The sequence below is a fragment of the Lagenorhynchus albirostris genome, chromosome 4 (assembly GCF_949774975.1).
Source record: "Lagenorhynchus albirostris chromosome 4, mLagAlb1.1, whole genome shotgun sequence".
In the NCBI taxonomy this organism is placed as follows: Eukaryota; Metazoa; Chordata; class Mammalia; order Artiodactyla; family Delphinidae; genus Lagenorhynchus; species Lagenorhynchus albirostris.
In genome coordinates, this window is record NC_083098.1 from 21168405 (window position 1) to 21188774 (window position 20370).

A 20370-nucleotide genomic window follows, 5' to 3' on the forward strand; every position below is an offset into this window, starting at 1 on the left:
CTGTTGTCAGCCAGCCGCCTCTGCTATAGTAGGACGTGCAGATATTTTTTATTGGGGTTGTACAATTAAAAAAAGTCAGAGACTAGGGTTTTAGGCACTGCCAGAACACAATATGATTCTTTCTTTTCCAGTATGGGCTGCGCTTTATAGTACATACACTTAATGACAGAGATAGGGCCCAAGCAGTACTTAGTTTAGAACTACCTTCACTGCTCCCAGCCTTCGGGTCCAGACAGGGATCTGCAGTGGTCACATGTCCTGAGCCCCCAGGCCCAGGCTCCCTTGGAGTTGGGGACGGACGATGGGGGCTTTCAGTGGCTTTAAATATTCAATCTCCATTGGCTCCACTGGCCCATCTTCTAGGGTGACCCACTCTTGCCAGTTTGCCTGGAACTTTCCCAGTTTTAGCACTCCGATTTCTGTGTCCCAGGAAATGCCTCTGTTCCAGGCAAAGCCCGGATTGTCCTGGTTTAAAAAATCAAAGTCCCCTGTTCTGAAAACCTGTTCAGTCCAGGGCAAACCAGGATGGCTGGTTGCCCCACTGTTCTTCCAGTAAAGATTCTTTCTGTTATTACCCCTGGGTGGAACTTGAGGCCCATGGTGACATCTGCCTATAACAAAAGAGAAGCTTCTCCCTTATCTTTTTATGGGAAGCTTAAATATCAAAGAGCACAGGATTATAGTGCAAAGAGGGCTCTCACAAGGGAATGAGTAGACAGACTCATTTTCCCTCAGCGCGGACACGCAGGAAATGGGGCGATCCAGCGATGGTCAGAACCAACATTACCCTCTGTTCCCACGCAAAGGGAAACTGACACAGCTGCTGCCAGCTGATTTCTGTCCCATTTCTGTCCCCTAGATTTCTCCTGAGGATCTCCTATAATATAATCTGCCTTCATGTCCAAAAAGAGATCATCAGTTATTTTCACTTTGGTTTTCCTGGCGAAGTGACTGTAATTAGTCACTGCTAGGATTGTGCAGGACACATTTTCAGTGTTTGGTCCCCTTGAGTTAAACAATGTCTGTGGACAGCTCACTGTGAACAAGCTGCTCTGGAGCACATCCGGGCGTGGACCACTTAACGGTGCTGTGGGGTCTGCAGGGACCCGAAAGTGCTGGTGGTGGAAGGACATGGTCACGTGGTGGAGGAGGTGCGGGAGGTCAGACTGAGCAGCCGGAATGGGATTCCAGTTATTTTAAGGCCAAGCAATACCTGGTGTCTTCAGCAGGCAGCAGCAGGGAAGACCGTTAGCAATAGCAGGGCCCCAGGCTGGCTGTCAGAGAATTATTTTCAATCTCTGAAAGGTGATAGTGGGACACATCTTCAGGGCTTAAGGCGGGTCGGTAAACAAGGGACCAGGAGAAAAGTACAACGAGTGCAGCTGGGACAGGAGGTCAGGGTGAGACCAACAGTGACTAACGGCTTATAGGGGACAAAGAGTCTCATTTCTTAGGAGAGGAGGGTGCAGAGATATGGTACTAAACTGCCCACATCCACCAGGCTGTGCCCTCTGGGAGCGCAAATGCAGTTACACTCACATCCCTGCCTGAGTCTCCGTGACTTCTAACCGCTCCCCCGGGACCTCGGCACCCCTTTCCTCCATCTTCTCAGTTACTTCCTGGAGCCCCTGGGCACGTGGGCAGGGACAGCTCTGCTGCCTAGCAATTGAAGTGGGGAGCCATGCCACTGCCGTGCTCCAGTCCTCCGGTCCTGTGAGTTCGGGATCCCTCCCCAGGTCCTGGAGTCTTCCGTGACTGCTCTCCGGCTGCTCTTTGGTCTGTGGCAGAGGGAGGTGAGGGCTGTGGCTCTCTGCAGCTGTTTGGCACTTCTGTCTGAGGCATAGCACTGCAGGCATCTGGAGTTTCACCAGTCCTTTCATGAAGACCGTCCTTCAGCTTTCAGCCTGGTCTCCACTCAGGTGTGAAACCCGTACCCTGGCTTGGGCAGGGGTGGGAAAGACCCCAGAACATCCCTCCGTTTTCCTCATTTCCTCTTTCCTCACTCTTGCTTGCCCAGAGGACTTCTTCCTCTTGCAAATAAGAGACACAAAAGCGCACCTGCATCTCAGTGTGTGTGGACGGATGCCCACAGGGGCCACAGACCCAAGGTTCTGCCTCTGCCGCTCAGTTTGGGCTTGGCTGGGATGCTTTTATATAATATCATCTGCCCCACATGCCTAGCCAAGGCTGCTAGTACAGTGGGGAGAAAAAACCTTCTAAATAGTTAGTCTTTATGAAAAATAATACGGACTGGTTTTGAGGGTGATTTTTAAAAATTGTTTTATTTCTTTCTTTTGGCTGCGTTGGGTCTTTGTTGCTGCGTGTGGGCTTTCTCTAGTTACAGCGGGAGGGGGCTGCTCTTCGTTGAGGTGCGGTGGTTTCTCTTGTTGTGGAGCACAGGCTCTAGGCACGTGGGCTTCAGTAGTTGCAGCATGTGGGCTCAGTTGTTGCAGCATGTGGGCTCAGTTGTTGTGGCACGGGCTCTAGGGCGCGCAGGCTTTGGTAGTTTTGGCCCGCGGGCTCAATAGTTGTGGCTCGCGGGCTGTGGAGCGCAGCCTCAGTATAGTTGTGGCGTATGGGCTTAGTTGCTCTCTGGCATGTGGGATCCTCCTGGACCAGGGACCGTGTCCCCTGCATTGGCAGGAGGATTCCCAACCACTGCGCCACCAGGGAAGTCCGAGGGTGATTTTTTATTTTTATTTTTTTCGAGGGTGATTTTTAAAAAAAATCTCATCATGGATAATTTTGTGTCGTGCTGTGGAAGAACTTACCCCTTAAATTTTGGGATAATTTAAGGTGTTTTACAAGACTAGATAGAAGATGGGACAATTGTGTTTTGTTTCCAAAAAGGATAAAACTCATAGAAGAAGACAAAGGGGATAATATCCTTGACATTGGGTGTGGAAAATAGAGCAACCTTCTGCTCCTGTTCTCTTTTACTTCATGGAAAACAGGTCCATGGATTTAGCCGAGGAAAAGGAAATGTTTTTTAACATAGCTGTAATTATTCTGACTGTTCGCATTTGTAAAGTATCTTTTCACTTAAGCTACCATAGGAACTCACAAACTTTAAAAGACGTTGGTAAAAAGGCAACCATCAGAAACAAAATAATGCCAAGGACAGGAAATGGCAGAAAGACAACACTCAGTTATTTCCCTAAGAATGAGAAAGTTGTGGCTATGGTTTGTGAGGTATCAGTGTCAGGCCCTGGACAAGATATTCCTTAGGTCATTCCAGTGGCCTTTCAGGCCTTAAAGGCAACAGTAAAAAAAAATGAAGAGGAAAGCATTTGGCATTCGTATTCTGCATTTCTGGTGTGCCAGGGGTCTGATGGTCGCTCTTCTGGCTCTTAGAGAGCTGAGTGGGTGACGTTACCGTTGTCATTACCGGCTCAGGGTTAGAAAGGTCCACCCGTGCTTCTGACTCTGCACCAGCTGTGGTCTATATATGAGCGCTGAGTTATGCAGTTAGTTATGAAGCTTCCTTACCCAGCTTTAAGAGATGGCTGAATGATTAGCAGGGAGTTTTTTCTAATGTAGTTGAGTCAGAAACTAATAAGGTTGGGTTAACCCATCCACAATTTCCTGTAGATTTATGGAGAATGAGGAAAGAATTATGCTTTGTAATTAGGCTTTCTTCTCCTTTTTTTGAGTTAGAGATTTTTTTCAGATTTATTGAGGTATAATTGACAAATAAAATTGTAAGATATTTAAAGTGTACAACATGATGTTTTGATAAACGTATAATTTGTGGAAGGGTTTCCCCCACTGAGTTAATTAATACATCCCTTACCTTACATATTTACCCTTTACATATTTAGTCTTTTTTTTTTTTCTTTTTTTTGGTGAGGGCACTTAAGTTCTACTCTCTTAGCATATTTCAATTATACAATAAAGTGTTATGAACTATAGTCACCATGTTATATATTAGATCCTCAGACCTCATTCCTTTAATAACTGAAAGTTTGTACCCTTTTACTAGGCTCTCCCTATTTTGCTCACCCTCAGGCCATGACACCTACCATTCTACTCTCTGTTTCTGTGAGTTCACCTTTTTTTTTTTTTAAAGATTCTACATGTAAGTGATACCATGCACTATGATACCATGCACTATTTGTCTTTCTTTATCTGGCTTATTTCACTTAGCATAAGGCCCTGCTGGTTCATCCAGTTTGTCGCAAATGGCAGGATTTCCTTCTTTTTAAACGTTGAATAATATTTCATTACATATAGGTATATCACATTTTCTTTATCCATTCATCCACAGTTGGATACTTAGGTTGTTTCCATATCTTGGCTACTGTGAATAACACTGTAATCAAGATGAGAATACAGATATCTCTTCAAAATGGTGATTTCATTTCCGTTGGATATATACACAGGAGTGGGATTGCTGGATCATATGGTAGTTCTAGTTTTAATTTTTTGAGGACCCTCCATACTGTTTCCATAGTGGTCGCATCAGTTTACACTCCCATCAGTGGTGTATAAGGTTCCCTTTTCTCCAAGTTATTGCCAGCACTTGCTCCTTGTCTTTTTGATAATAGCCATTTTAACAAGTGTGAGGTGATATCTCACTGTGGTTTTGATTTGCATTCCGCTGATGATTAGAGATGTTGAGCACCTTTTCAGATACCTGTTGATCATTTATGTCTTTGGAAAAATGTCTTTTCAGGTTCTCTGCCTGTTTTTTAATTGGGTTATTTGGTTTTCTCTGCTGTTGAGTTGTATGTGTTCTTTGTGTATTTTGGGTAGTAACCCCCTATCAAATGCGTGGTTTGCAAATACTTTTTCCCATTCCATAGATTGCCTTTTCATTTTGTTGGCAGTTTCCTTTGCTGTGAAGAAGCTTTTTAGTTTGATGTAGTCCCACTTGTTTTTTGTTTGTTTGTTTGTTTTTGCGGTACACGGGCCTCTCACTGTTGTGGCCTCTCCCGTTGCGGAGCACAGGCTCTGGATGCGCAGGCTCAGTGGCCATGGCTCACGGGCCCAGCTGCTCTGCGGCATGTGGGATCTTCCCGGACCAGGGCATGAACCCATGTCCCCTGCATCGGCAGGCAGACGCTCAACCACTGCGCCACCAGGGAAGCCCTATTTTTGTTGCCTTTGCTTTTAGTGCCAAATCCAAAAAATCATTGCCAAGGCCAATGTCAAGAATATTTTCCCCTATGTCTTCTTTTATGAGTTTTATGGTTTCAGGTCTTATGTTCAAGTCTTTAATCCATTTAGAGTTGATTTTTGTGTGTGGTGTAAGACAGGGGTACAGTTTCATTCTTTTGCATTTGGCTGTCTGGTGTTCTCAACACCATTTACTGAAGAGACTATCCTTTCCCCATTGTATATTCTTGGCTCCTTTGTAAAAACTAATTGACCACATATGCATGGGTTTACTTCTGGCTCTCTATTCTGTTCTATTAATCTATGTGTCTGTTTTTTATGCCAATACTATACTGTTTCAATTACTACAGCTTTGTAATATAATTTGAAATCAGGAAGTGCAATGCCTCCAGCTTTGTTCTTGTGTCTCAAGATTCCTTTAGCTATTCATGTTCTTTTTTGGGTTCCACATGAAATTTAGGAGTTTTTTCTATTTCTGTGAAAAATGCCACTGGAATTTTGATAGGAATTGCATTGAATCTGTAGATTGCTTTGAGTATTATGGACATTTTAACAATCTTAATGCTTCCAACTTATGACCATGGAATACCTTTTCATTTATTTGTGTCTTCTTCAATTTCTTTCATCAAGGTTTTGTAGTTTTCACTTTACAGGTCTTTACCTCCCTGATTAAATTTATTCCCAAATATTTTATTCATTTTGATGCAATTGTAAATGGGATTGTTTTCTTAATTTATCTTTCTGATAGTTCGTTGTTGGTGTATACATACACAAATGATTTTGTTTGTTGATTTTTTAAAAAATTTATTTATTTATTTATGGCTGCATTGGGTCTTTGTTGTTGGGTCTTCGTTGCTGCGTGCAGGCTTTCGCTAGTTGTGGTGAGCGGGGGCTTCTCTTCGTTGTGGTACGCAGGCTTCTCATTGTGGTGGCATCTCTTGTTTCGGAGCTCGGGCTCTAGGCACACAGGCTTCAGTAGTTGTGGCACATGGGCTCAGTAGTTGTGGCTCATGGGTTCTAGAGCACAGGTTCAGTAGTGTGGCACACGGGCTTAGTTGCTTCGCGGCATGTGGGATCTTCCTGGACCAGGGCTCGAACCCATTTCCCTGCATTGGCAGGTGGATTCTTAACCACTGCTCCACCAGGGAAGTTCCTGTGTGTTGATTTTCTATCCTGCAACTTTACTGAACTTATTAGTTCTAACAGTTTTTTGGTGGAATCTTTAGGGGTTTTTATATATAATGTCATCTGCAGAGACAATTTTACTTTTTCCTTTCTGATTTGGTTGCCTTTTATTTCTTTTTCTTGCTTAATTGCTAAGATTTCCAGTACTGTGTTGAATAGGAGTGATGAGAGTAGGCACCCTTGTCTTGTTCTTGAGTTTAGAGGAAAAGTTTTCAGCTTTTTATTGTTGAGTATGATGTTAGCTGTGGGCTTGTCATACATGGCCTTTATTATGTTGAAGTGTGTTCCTTTTATACGCAGTTTATTGAGAGTTTTTATCATAAAGGATGTTGAATTTTTGTTTTGTTTTGTTTTTTTGTTTGTTTTTTGCAGTACGCAGACCTCTCACTGTTGTGGCCTCTCCCGTTGCGGAGCACAGGCTCCGGACACGCAGGCTCAGCGGCCATGGCGCACGGTCCCAGCTGCTCCGCAGCATGTGGGATCTTCCCAGATGGGGCACGAACCCGTGTCCCCTGCATCGGCAGGCAGACTCTTAACCACTGCACCACCAGGGAAGCCCAAGGATGTTGAATTTTGTCAAATGCATTCTCTGCATCTATTGAGATGGTCATGTGATTTTTATCCTTCATTTTGTCAATGTGGTGTATCACATTGACTGATTTGTGTATGTTGAATCATCCTCGCATACCTGGGATGAATTCTGCTCAGTCGTGGTGTATGATCCTTTTAATATATTGTTGAATTCAGTTTGCTAAAATTTTGTTGAGAATTTTTGCATCTATGTTCATCAGGGATATTGACCTATAATTTTCTTTTCTTGTAATGCCCTTGTCTGGCTTTGGTGTCACAGTAATGCTGGCCTCACAAAATGAATTTGAAAGTGTTCTCTCCTCTTGTATTTTTTGGAAGGATTTGAGAAGGAATGGTATTAACTGTTGTTTCAGTGTTTGGTAGAACTCACCAGTTGTGGTCCTGGTCTTTTCTTTGTCAGGATGTTTTTGATTACTGATTCAATCTCCTTACTAGTAATTGGTCAATTCAGATTTTCTGTTTCTTCATGTTTCAGACTTTGTAGGTTGTATATTTCTAGGAATTATCAATTTCTTTTAGGTTGTCTACTTTGTTGGTATATAATTGGTCATAATAGTTTCTTATGATCCTTAGTATTTCTGTGTGATCAATTGCAGTGTCTCCTCTTTCATTTCTGATTTTATTTATTTGAGTCTTCTTTTTTTTCTTCTTGGTCTAGCTAAAGTTTTGTAAATTTTGCTTACCTTTTCAAAATATCAGTTTTTAGTTTCATTGATTTTTGTCTTTTTAGTCTCTATTTCATATTTTTTCTCTAACCTTTGCTTTTTCCTTTCTTCTACTAAGTTTGGGCTCAGTTTGTTCTTCTTTTTCTAGTTCCTTGAAATGTAAATTTAGATTGTTTATTTGAGATCTTTCTTTTTTTCTTAATGTAGGTATTTGTCACTGTAAACTTCCCTCTAGAACTGCTTTTGCTGTACTCCATAAGTTTTTGTATATTGTGTCCCCATTTTCATTTGTTTCAAGATATTTTTTGATTTCCCTTTTGATGTTTTTCTTTGACTCGTGTTCAAGAGCATGTTTTTAAATCTCCACATATATATGAATTTTCCAGTTTTCTTCTTGTAATTAATTTCTTGTTTCATACAATTGTGGTCAGAGAAGATGCTTGATATGATTTCAATATTCTTGAGTTTATTTATTTTTTGATCTATCCTATTCCATATGCACTTGAGAAGAAATGTCTGTTTTGCTGTTGTTAACTGGAATGTTCTGAATATGTCTGTTAGGTCTACTGGTCTAATGTGTAGTTTAAGCCCAATGTTTCCTTATTGATTTTCCATCTGGATGGTCTATTCATTGTTGAAAGTGGGGTATTGAAGTCTCCTACTCTTATTGTATTGCTGTCTGTTTCTCCCTTCAGATCTGTTAATATTTGCTTTATATATTTAGGTGCCCTAATGTTGGGTGCATAAATATTTACACTTGTCATATCTTCTTGATGAATTGATCCCTTTGTCATTATGTAATGACCATCTCTATATCTTGTTAAAGTGTTTGACTTAAAGTCTGTTTTATCTGAATCTCTTTTAGGCAGCATATAGTTGGGTCTTATATTGTTTTATCCATTTAGCCACTGTGTGTTTTTTTGATTGGAGACTTTAGTTCATTTACATTTAAAGTCATTATTGATAGGTGTGAACTTACTATTGACATCTTGTTAATTGTTTTCTGGCTGTTTTGTAATTCCTTTGTTCCTTTCTTGCTCTCTTCCTTTGTGATATGATGATTTTCTATAGTGCTATGCTTTGATTCCTTTTTCATTATCTTTTGTATATCTACTATAGACTTTTTTTTTTTTACTATAAACTTTTGCTTTGTGGTTACCAAGAAGCTTACATAAAACATCTTATATTTATACAGTCCATCTTAAGCAGATAGCAACTTAACTTTGAATGCATTCAAAAGCTCTATATTTTTACAGTCCTTCCCCATTTTATGTTTTTGATGTCACAAATTGATATTTTTCAATATTGTATAGCTATTAATAAATTATTATTGTTTTGTTTTTAATACTCTTGTCTTTTAACCTTTATCCTAGAGTTGTAAGTGACTTACCCACCATCACTGCAATATGAGAGAATTCTGAATTAAATTATATATTTACCTTTACTGGTGAGTTTTATACTTTCATATATTTTCATATTAGTAATTAGCATTCTTTCATTTCAACTTGAGGACCTATATTTTTTACATATGTCAGTATTTTTATTAATTTTTAAATAAAAATTTCAAAGGTTACTTTCCATTTACAGTTGTTACAGAATATTGGCTATATGCCCCATGTTGTACAATACATCCTTGAGCCTATCTTACACCCAGTAGTTTGTACTTCCCACTCCCTGACTCCTCTATTGCCCCCTCCCACACTGGTAATCACTAGTTTGTTCTCTATATCTCTGAGACTGCTTCTTTTTTTGTTATATTCACTAGTTTGTTGTAAATTTTTAGATTCCACATGTAAGTGATATCATACAGTATTTGTTTTTCTCTGAAGACCTCGCTTTAACATTTCTTATATCAAGTCTAGTGGTGATGAACTCCTTCAGATTTTGTTTCTAAAATTCTTCATCTCTTCAGTTTTGAAGGACAACTTTGCAGGGTAGAGTATTCTTCGTTGGCAGTTTTTTCTTTCAGCGCTTTGAGTATATCTTCCCACTCCCTTCTGGCTTGCAAAGTTTAAAATTGCTTCTTTGTTTGCTATGGTCCTGTGACTTGTGAGTGCAAGCTTCGTTGGCTCTCAGAGCTAGGTGATTTGGAGGCCGGTCCCTCAGAGAGAAGCTGCAAAAGCTGGGGTGCCAGATGTGTGTACAGACTCCTTCCAGACAGATGCTGGCGATCTGGTTTTATCAGTGGAGCAAACTGAAGGAAGTAGGCAAGAGAAGTGCCCATGAGCTCCCCTGGGCTCCAGAGAGGATCTCAGCTAGCCCTTGGATATGTGCTAAACTAGAAGCTGGGTCTCCAGGCATCAGCTTGTAAAGTATGCAGTCAAACCCTTTCTAGAGAAGGACTGGAGACAGGAGTTTTTGCCTGCTCCCTCTGCACTGAGCCCTGGAGGCTTAGCTGTACTGAGTGTTCATGTGCTCCGTTAAGAATTGCTTCTTTGTTTGCTGTAGTCCTGTGGGTCTCATGGATGCAAGCCCCACTGGCTTGCAGAACTAGGTGTTTTGGGGACCCAGCTCTCAGGTGGAAGTCTTAAAAGTTGGAGTGCTAGATATGCAATCTAAGCCCTTTGCTTCTCCCCCAGGGAGAAGCTGGGGGTTGAGGATTTTCTCCTGAATGTATTGTGCTGTGCCAGGGGTGGTGTTTATGATGAGAGTGTGTCTCAGCTTCTCCTGCTTATTTCAGTGTGGCTACTATTTATTTATTTATTTTTTGGCCATGCCACACGGCTTGCAGGATCTCAATTCCCTGATCAGAGATTGAACCTGGGCCACAACAGTGAAAGTCTGGAATCCTAACCACTAGGCCACCAGGGAACTGGCAGTGTGGCTATTTTCTTATTCGCCTGATGTGTAGGAGTCATTCAGCTGACTTCTGGATTTCTTGCCGAGGGAATTGCTCTGTGTGTATCTGTACATTCAGTGCATCTGTGGGAGGAGGGAAGTTTAAGAGCCTTCATGTCACCATCTTGGTCACAAAAGAAAAGAAAACAAAACACCTTTTTTTTCCATTAAGAAAGAAAAGAGAAAAAAAAAAGGGAAGAAAAGAAGGAAGAATCATTCATGGTGACCTGGGTTAGAAGACTCAGCCTTCAAGAACCAGAATCAACTGTTTCTGGGTCAATTGCCTCATAACCTTACATACTTAAGCTGTACGGCTTAAGGAAGCATGTAGGATCATTTCTAATCCTGTAGACTATGACTCTTCCACCAGGATCAACTCAAAACCTCATTATGAATTACATTAAAGTTTTTTTTTCTGGTTGTGATATTGTCAGGAAAGAGCTCAGCCAACCTAACCAAGATCACTTGGGGGTGTAGCACAGGAAGGAAGATGAATATAGTTCATCTTTTTTCCTTTTGCTAGGTGCAGATGAATTAATTATAGTTCCCAGAGAAGCATTCCCTTTCGCTTAAAATAGTGTCAAATTTTCCATCCAAGTCTTCTATGAATAGAAGCTATTTGACTTGACATTAGGACAGAGCTTTGGAATCTGGAGATGACACAGACTACCTCTGTTTCTCTGCAAGGCATCCATCAGCTTGGGTTCTCAGTCTTTAGTTTTTTTTTCCTCCATAAAATGGGAATGAAATACACTCATTCATTTATTTCAGGAGGCTTTAGGGGAATTATTTAAAAACCATTTTTAATGTGCTGAGTAACTCAAATGGAAGGCAGTAGATGCAAGGGAATTCTGGGGAAGAAATCCATTTCATATGAATTGAGTTATTTTTCTGGGTTCTTTAGATAAGATACAGAATGATCGTTAGGCTCGGAATCAGGACCATCTCCAGGCCTGTCTTTTGGAAAAGAGCTACACTTCATTTCTATTGCTGGCAACTTACATGTAGGAGAGTGATTCTTAGCCCTGCTCTGAGGTTTAAAAAATGTTTGAGTCCCACCTTGAAAGACTAATTTTACCTGTAAGGACATTTATGCTCTTTAGGTTAATTCTTATAATTATTTTTGTAAGAAGAGGGTGCACATGTACCTATAGATGAAAACTCACTGCTTTGGTTTATAGTTTTTTTCATAAAGTAACCCACGTCTTTATTTTCTTCCTGCAGACAAAACTGTGTGGAGTTTTACCCAGTATTTATGATTACATTGTGGATGGCTGGATGGTATTTCAACTAAGGTAAGTTTAATGACGACTATGGTCCTTACAACTATTAAACAGCAGATACGCAACCAGACATCTACTGATCCTGGAAGTTGTTTTAAACAAAATAAGCACTGTCTGTTTGCATCCAAGGACACTGTGCTGCAGATAGGCTAACTTTGGCGTCATTGCAATTTAATTCAGTGATTTTTTAAAAACTTGGAACAAACTGTACGTGGGGGAATCCAGAATGAATATGACATGCGATTTTGTCTTCAAATCTAATATGCTAAATTCTAATTTATTTGCAAGAACAGAACACAGAATTAACAGTTCACCCTAATAATTATAGCTAATATTTATTGAATACTTACTTTGTGCCAGGTACAGTTTTTTTTTTTTTTTTCCTTGCGGTACGCGGGCCTCTCACTGCTGTGGCCTCTCCCGTTGCAGAGCACAGGCTCCGGACGCGCAGGCTCAGCGGCCATGGCTCACGGGCCCAGCCTCTCCGCGGCATATGGGATCCTCCCGGACCGGGGCACGAACCCGTGTCTCCTGCATCGGCAGGCGGACTCTCAACCACTGCGCCACCAGGGAAGCCCCAGGTACAGTTTTTAAGTGTCATGCATGTATTATCTCATATGTAGGATTTACCTTCCTCTGTGGCAGTGTCTGTAATTCATTCCTGCTTTACAGGTGAGGAAACTGAAGTACAGAGAGGTTAAGTCGTTTGTCCAACTTAACATTCCCCAATGTAGGAGAAAAGTAGCTTTCGAGTACAGAGCAGGGTTTATAGGTATTTGACCCAACAACCCATGTACTTTTTGTTAAAAGTTTCCAAGGATGTAGTGCTGCTACTACTGTATGTGGAAACTCTATAAACATCTGCTTTCCATTTGAATGGGGTATCCTTGGCGAGCTGAGGGCTTTACCCAAACTCTGCCCGCCCCTTTCACGGGAGCTCAGACTAGCATCAGCTACCTTATTTGGAGAAATTCAATCCCTTTTTCTTTCTAATAACTCTCGTGGCCTCATTTGGGTTTGACACTTGATTGCTACGATTTAAATAACCCCCAATCTAGCTGGTTTTTAAAGGCAACCCTATCACCTCCCCTCCTGTAATTTTTACTGTCAACTGAGAAATTTCAGCTAAAATGTCCTCTAGAGAATGACTTAACTTTTTTCTAACTTACATTTTTATCCCTTACGGGCAAGAATGAAGGCGGCAGGCCCTTGTCAGGTGAGACCACATTCACAACTAATAACAAAAGTGCCTTTTGATAATGGGGCTCGGCCTCTGCCATTTGAACCTTTGGATTTCACTGTGATGGGCTGAATGAGGCTGACCGCCCATTTTCTTCCTGCAGACAAAACTGTGTGGAGTTTTACCCAATATTTATGATTACATTGTGGATGGCTGGATGGTATTTCAACCAAGGTAAGTTTAATGACGACTATGGTCCTTACAACTATTAAACAGCAGATACGCAACCAGGCATTAAAACGCTAGCGTTTCCAAAATAGTAGGGGAGAAGACACGACAGCCTCTTGCATCCCAAATAGCTGGGCTAAATACCAGGACATCTACTGATCCTGGAAGTTGTTTTATACAAAATAAGCACTGTCTGTTTGCGTCCAAGGACACTGTGCTGCAGATAGGCTAACTCTGGCGTCAAAGGATATCTTGGGTATCTTGTTGTAATTTGCACTCTTTCTTATCCAGAGTAGGTTGCCTATTAACTGCCTTGAACAGTTCTCATTGGATTTCTGGGAGTAATGGATTAGATAGGGAGTTTCTAAACCGCAGCGTGCTCAGAACCTCTCCCCTTCCTCAGAGGCCAGGTGGCCCTTCCACCCTTTCTCCTCCTGTTCTCATCCTTCGGGGCCCAGCACAAGCGTCACCCCCTCAGAGGGGCCTTCCCTGACCCTTCCTAAAGGTGGCCTCCTCCAGTTTGTGGCGGCCCATCCTCCTTCATTACCTTCACAGCACGTTCAAGTCTATTTTTCTTCTTGTTTTCCCCTTTGTTGTCTGTCTTTGATGATAAACTCCATAAGGGCAGGGAGCTTGTATCCTTTTCACAGCTAACTCCAGTCCTTAGAATAATACCTGGTATATAGTAGAAGCCAAAAAAAATGTTTATGACCTAATAAAATAAAGAACTTCATTTTATCCAGCATATCGGAGTCCCACAGACAGACTTCTAGTGTTTCTAAGAGGGCTCTGGTAATTTACATCTGTGAAGTGCCGAGGAAGACAGAGGGACCCTAGTGTAGGGAAGATATTGAGAGTTTTCATTGGACTGGATGGCAGAATACAACCCCACATTTTACCTTTCTTTTAGGTAAAATTTGTATTTAGTGAAATGCACAGATCTTAAGTGTACCATCCGATGAGTTTTGACAAGTGTATACACCTGTGTCACTCAAATCCCTATCAAGATATGGAACGTGACAACCACTCAGAAAGTTTCCTCAGGTCCTTCCCAGTCCCCTTCAGAGGCAGACAATGCTCTGAATTTTTAAAATCATAGTTTAGTTTTGTCCATTCTAGAACTTTCTATAATTGGAATCATAGTATGTACTCTTGTATAATGCTTCATTCACTCAGCAAAATATCTTTGAGATTCACCATGCTGTTTGTTTCACCAAGTTGTCTGTTTCTTTTCCTCGCCAGTGGGCCTCTGTTGTATGGTTATCACAGTTTGGTTATCCATTCTCCTGTGGATAGATTTCCAGGCTGTTCTCAGTGTTTGGCTATTATGAATAAAGCTGCAGTGACCATTCTGTACAAGTCTTTGGACATGTGCTTTCATTTCTCTTGAGTAAATACACAGGAAAGGAAGGAATTGCTGGATCAGAAAGTAATGTTTAGTTTTATAATTCACTACCAGAACTTTTCCCAAAGTGGCTGTATCATTTTGCATTCCCACCAATAATGTATGAGATTCCAACACCCCCAATATTTTATGCTTCAGTCTATTTAAAATTTCGCCCTTCTGGTGGGTGTGCAAGTGGTGTCACCTCGTTGTGGTTTTAAATTGCAGTTTTGCTGATATTGAATGATGTTGAATAATGTTGAAAAAATTTTCATGTGCGTATTGGTACATTTGTTTATCTTGCTATGTGAATTTTCTATTCAAATATTTTGCCCATTAAAAACATTAAGTTGTTTTTCTTTCCTTATTGAATTGCCAGAGCTCTGCACACAAGTCTTTTGTCAGATACACGTTCTGTGACTGTTGTCAATTTTCACACCGCGTTTTGAGAGGCTGCCATCATGTTCTGTGTCTTTTCTTTTTTTTCTCTCTATAGTTTTTTGATACTTGTCTAAGTCTGATGTACATATATGTCCATCACCAGTATTTCTGCGGATACTCAGAAGCTGCTAAAAAAAAGGTAAGGAACACCCAAGAATTGTGTGTTTAGACAAAAAGTAGCAGGATGGAGTCTATATATTAGCTTCCTGTTCCTGAGAGTAATACAGCACTGATGGCTATGACGGCAGAAGTGATCTACGTTGCCTGAGGCCAAGTCTCATCAGGTCCTCCACAACTAGGTGTGAGACAGGAAATTGCAAGGATAAAACTATACACTAAGTGTGCACTCTTTTGACCACCACACTTTAAATCCTTGCAAACATTTTGCACCATCTCCCAAATTTACCAAGGAAATAATCCCTCCCAGCCTTGATAGTCCTTTGAGTGTTTAAAAGGAGCCACTTGACCTCTGTGGCTAGGCATCCTCTTTAATTTATCTGATGAATCAAAATTGTCAACTGGCAAAAACATGGAAGTTCTGGGCAGTGTCCACAATGAGAGTTCTGCCCCAGGCTCCCCAGCTTCATCCCTGTAGCCCAGTTTATTTATCACCTCTCTCTCTCTCACATCCGCCTGCAGGATCACTGGCTTCCAGTTGAGTCTGGGGGTTTTGGCCTTGTTGACTGTCCTAAGCACCGTGGGGATTGCAAACAGCTTTCTGGATGAATACCTGGACTTCAATGTTGCCGAGAAACTGAGGTACTTCTAACGTTCCCCCCCTCCCTTTGCTCAAACGCTTGCAGAAGATGTTTCCACTCTGAAGGTTAGATGGTGCCACTTGTTCAATTAAAAGAAGTAAGTCTCCTTTCTTTTTGAAATGCTTTGTAGAAACATCCCCTTTAGATTTTCCTGTTAGTTTAACGACTGAAGTTTGCTCTGAGGGGGGAGGATCCGTAGCATCAGTGGAAGTGTGTTGAGCCGTGGTTTTAGAAGCACATGCCAAAGTCATGACTGCCGGTGTAGGGAGAAAGCAGCCTGACCTGTCTGTGTCTAGGGCTTTCCGTGGACCACTGCCATCACTCACCTCTAAGACTGCTTCTCTCTTGATGGGACGTTCCAGATAGATGCCGATAAGGCAGCTGAGCCCACTTCATTAGTTGCAGGAATGCAACAGTTGGTGAGGGAAGTCAGGCAAACACATCAAGTAGCCAGAGAAGAGAGTCATCAACTAACAGCACAAAACACATCTGGCTGTGAAAATGGACTTTGTAACGAACAAAGGAAAAAAAGGGTCTGTCATTTTTAAGAAACCATCCAGAGAAGTGTGCTCAGGGAATATCTTGCCCCTGGGCAGGGGAAGGAGGGTCATGGTCATGGCTGGAGAGCCTAGGCTGGGTTCCACTGCACTTCCCGTGCCACGCGGGGCTGGGGGCCTGCTGCTGTTGGACCCTGATGTGCAGTCACTGTCTGGCACAAGGCAAATGACCCTTCTTCACTTTCTTCATCTGTAAAATGGGAATGAGTCTTCAGGGACCTTAGCAGAATGGAATTATGAGCATATATAACTTTTTAGCATCAGGAAAAGCGCTCTCTGTAATTTTTCTAAAGAAAGTGTGACAGCCTTGAATCTGGTGTAGGCATCTCCAAGAAACTTTTTATTGGGCCTTTTTTGGTGTGTGGGTACAAAGGCAGTTACAGAGGCTATGAATAATAGAGAAAAATAAAGGCATTAAAACACTAGCGTTTCCAAAATAGTAGGGGAGAAGACACGACAGCCTCTTGCATCCCAAATAGCTGGGCTAAATACCCTGGAGTACACTGAGAACGACCAGTCTGGGAATGGGGTATCCGGATATCAGCCCAGTTCCCCCACTCACTGGCTCTTTGACTCTGGATAAGGCAGCTCACCATAGAGGTTGTGCAGCAAAAGAAGTGTAGACTCCAGGGCCACTCAGCATGAATCCTGTTCTACCATTCGCTGGCTATGCTACCACAGCCGTGTAGCTCTCTGCCTCAGTTTTCTTCTCAGGTAAAATGGGGCTAATATTTTAAAATGCTATGATTCTCTGGTCTTTTTACTTTTTAGTATTTCAGTCAGTTATAGTGACTCGTATTGTGACATTTTAGTTGTTTTACACATTGAAGACAATAAAGGAAGAGAAAGTGCAATTTTTTTTTTTTATTTTCATGGAGAACTTAAATTTAATGTGTCCCGCCAGGGGGTAAAGTGCAAATTTTTGACCATAAAGCATAATTACTGCAAACTCATTATCCTTTGGAAGTGGGAAAAAACCCACAACTTTCCAAATCTTACACTTGAGAATTTTTAAACAATTTCTATCTTGCATTTAAATTGGAACTATTTAAAGATGTAAACTATAAACACATACACACACACACACAAAGACACACTCACAGAGTTTGGTTAAACAACATGTGGAAAAAAGAAGATGGTCCCACCCGCATATCAAAGCTTTTTATCTTTAAAAATATCTGAACTATAGAATTTATTTCCTTTGTTCCAATTCTATTGTCACCAAGGCAACCTCTTGACGATTTAAATTCCTATAATTTGGTTACAGGGAGCAAACGTGTTGGCTAGGGAGATGTGGGCTTCTGATCTGACATACATTTTTTTTATATATTAGTAAATTGACTGATTTTACAGGGAGCAGACGTGTTGGCCAGGGAGATGTGAGTTTCTGATCTGACATACATATCTTTTACATATTAGTAAATTGACTGATTTTATTTTTAGAAATCAGATTCCTTGCTTCAAAAAGTCAATGTTATAAACAAAGGGATGGAGAAGAACTTTTCTGCATTAAAAGATACCCTTAAGAGTCATAAAACCCAAATGGCAATGTGGGATCCTTGATCAAATCCTGGTTAGAAAAAAACAGCTATGGGAGACATTTGGCACAATTTGAATAAGGAGTGAGAATCAGATATTAGGGAATTAATTGTGTTAGGTGTGATAATGATGTTGTGTCTAGGAAAGAAAATGCCCTAATTCTTTGGTGAGGTATGCTGGGAGGTTGAGGGGTAAAGTGACTGGGCATGTACAGCTTACTTTGAAATGGTTCCACAAAATATGTATGTGAAGCCTATACGGTGAAGTGTTAACAAGTATCAGATCAAGTTGGTAAGTGTATAGTTATTCATTGTACTATTCTTTTTTTCTGATTGTGTGAAAATGATTGTCATACAAGTTTAAATATCTGAGGCAAAGTTAAAAGCTAAAGTCAGGTTCTCAGTAGCTCTGAAGAGTTTTATGTTGAGTGCTGCATCCTTGACTTGGGATCTGAGGTAGGGATAGAACCATAGCATTAGCTCTGGCCCAGCAGCTGTCCTAGACGTGGCAGGGACGCTTGGGGCCCAAGTGTGTGAATGTTGCCCTAATTACCTCCGCTTGTTATGAAATGAAACAGGTGTCTGTAGTAACTTGTCCAGAGAACACCAGCATGGAAATATAGTGTCCTTAGAACTTAAAATGAAAAATAAGTTAGAAAGATAAAGGACTGATTACACAAACAAGCAGCCCTGCTCTCTTCCAAGGTATTTTTCCTCTCGCACTTTGCAGGATTGGAAGTAGAGGAGGTGTGGCCAAAAAAGTCTTTAATAAGGAAAAATATCAGGTCATTTGTTTTTTATCCTTTTTCTCTAGATACAACCTTCCTTGAAAAGAATGGTTAAAGGCAGAAATAGCTCCTTTAATGCTTTTGAATGTGCCTTAACTTTCAGTGATAAAATACCTCCTCCTTACGGGGCAAGTGCCTAGTGACTTCTTGGAAAGCTGTTTATTCTCCTTCTTCCTCCGTTATACACTTGCTGCGCTGGGACTTTATAAAGGTCAACACGATTATAAATAAGAAACCATTTTGAAGGAGAATGGTACTCCATCCATCCAGTGCAGTAAATAGAAATATGTGGTTTTGCCTCATCAGGACGAGGAGCCCTTCTCAGACTTCATGTTTTTATTCTGTTGTCAGCCTTCCCATCCCCACCCGCGAATCAGTTCATTTTTGATCTCATGTCACTGAGCCCATATCACTGGGACAAAGCCCAGTGTCACATTGTTTTCTACATGGTGTTATTTGTCAGCGCGTCTGGAACCACAGCCCACCATGGGTAGGGCTGGCCTCTTCTTCCATAGTCAAGTTCATTCTTTCTCTTGGTTTGTACGTATCAAAACTCACCTTTGCTTTGGATCTATTTTTGATGATGACCTTATTCTATTCTTGTGGCCTCTTTTTCTGCTTCACCCAGACAGTTTTGAACCGTGTTGCTTTACCATGCTTTTTAAAGTTTGACGGGAAGACTTAGGTCAGGTCTTCTAGAAGTGGAGTGCATTCACATGTGTGTGATTTGTCACCGAAGGGCTCCCAGGAGGGGAAACTGAGGGAGTGGGGGAAACAGGGCAGAAAAAGGCAGGAAGCCAAGCAAGGGGGCACCTTCTGGCAAAGTCCCAGCCTCTGCCTGATCCTGCAGGGGACCTTGGGACAGAAATGCTATCTCAGGGTTTGTCCAGGCAAGTTAACTGGGCTCTCATGCTCCTGGCAGGTCATTGGCTAACGTCGGTCTGGAGGGCTGTAAACTTCTAAGCACATTCAACTCTCTGTGGGTGGTGCTGGCCAGACTCTCTTCTTTTACCTTTGCCACATCTCCTGGAGTGCAAATTTAGAACATTTTAGTGGTGTGGTGGAATTAAAAAGGCTGGGAATGATTGATCTCCACTGTTACTTAAATGTTTAAATAATGATATAAAAATTTTGAGACAAGAACTGCAGTTAATCAGTTAAAACCCAGGCATAATCCATCTGCTTAACTAAGGCTGGCGCTCCAGTGACAGTCCTAAAATACACTCAGCTTTGGATTGGTTCAGATAATGATCTTTTATTTGTTTTTTTCCTTAAAAGTGGTATGTCAACATCACTTCATTTCTACATTTCAGAGTTCTGTACATTTCTTAAAAGGAAATAAGCAATGCTCAATGTACAAAGTAAAAACAGAAAACTAGAAAAATCTGAATCAAATGGAGGAAGTTGCCCGAGGTCATACAGTACAAATTAGTAATATGATGTCATCTGAAGTGCAATACCACTGCTGGGATGATGAGTTAAGGAATGAAATAAAAATACTCTATTTTAAACAAACAGTATATATATATTTATATGTATATTTTTTACAGATAGTAGACCCAGTGATATCTGTCATATTGTAAAAACTTATTTACAAATAACTTTTTTTTAGACATTACATATACATCAGCACCGTAGTAAAAACAAAAACAAAACAAAACCACCTTGTTAAAATCTACCTCTCTATGTAGTTGGTCCCAGTACTGAGCATTCGGAGGAAGCTTTAAAAAGAGCATGGAGTGGCCCTCCCCCTCCATCACCACCTCCAGTTTCTCATCGTTTCTTATACATTTCTTTCCTGTACCTTTCAGAAAAA

The 20370-nt window shown here is 41.2% G+C and overlaps 1 protein-coding gene across 3 annotated transcripts in view; it reads left to right on the forward strand.

Moving 5' to 3' along the window:
* The window catches only part of MGST2 (microsomal glutathione S-transferase 2), a 49305-nt gene that overhangs the window by 14897 nt on the left and 14038 nt on the right, over positions 1 to 20370 (forward strand). For 2 of the 3 annotated variants that reach the window (XR_009540239.1, XR_009540240.1), the window contains exons 1-2: positions 15043 to 15052; positions 15553 to 15672. Coding sequence is in view for 1 of the 3 variants with exons in the window: in XM_060147675.1 (XP_060003658.1) it covers positions 13024 to 13094; positions 14970 to 15072; positions 15553 to 15682 (304 nt within the window). In the remaining 2 variants the exon portion in view is untranslated. Of the gene's footprint in view, positions 1 to 13023; positions 13095 to 14969; positions 15073 to 15552; positions 15683 to 20370 lie in introns of those variants that run through there. The other variant, XM_060147675.1, reaches the window with a different exon arrangement.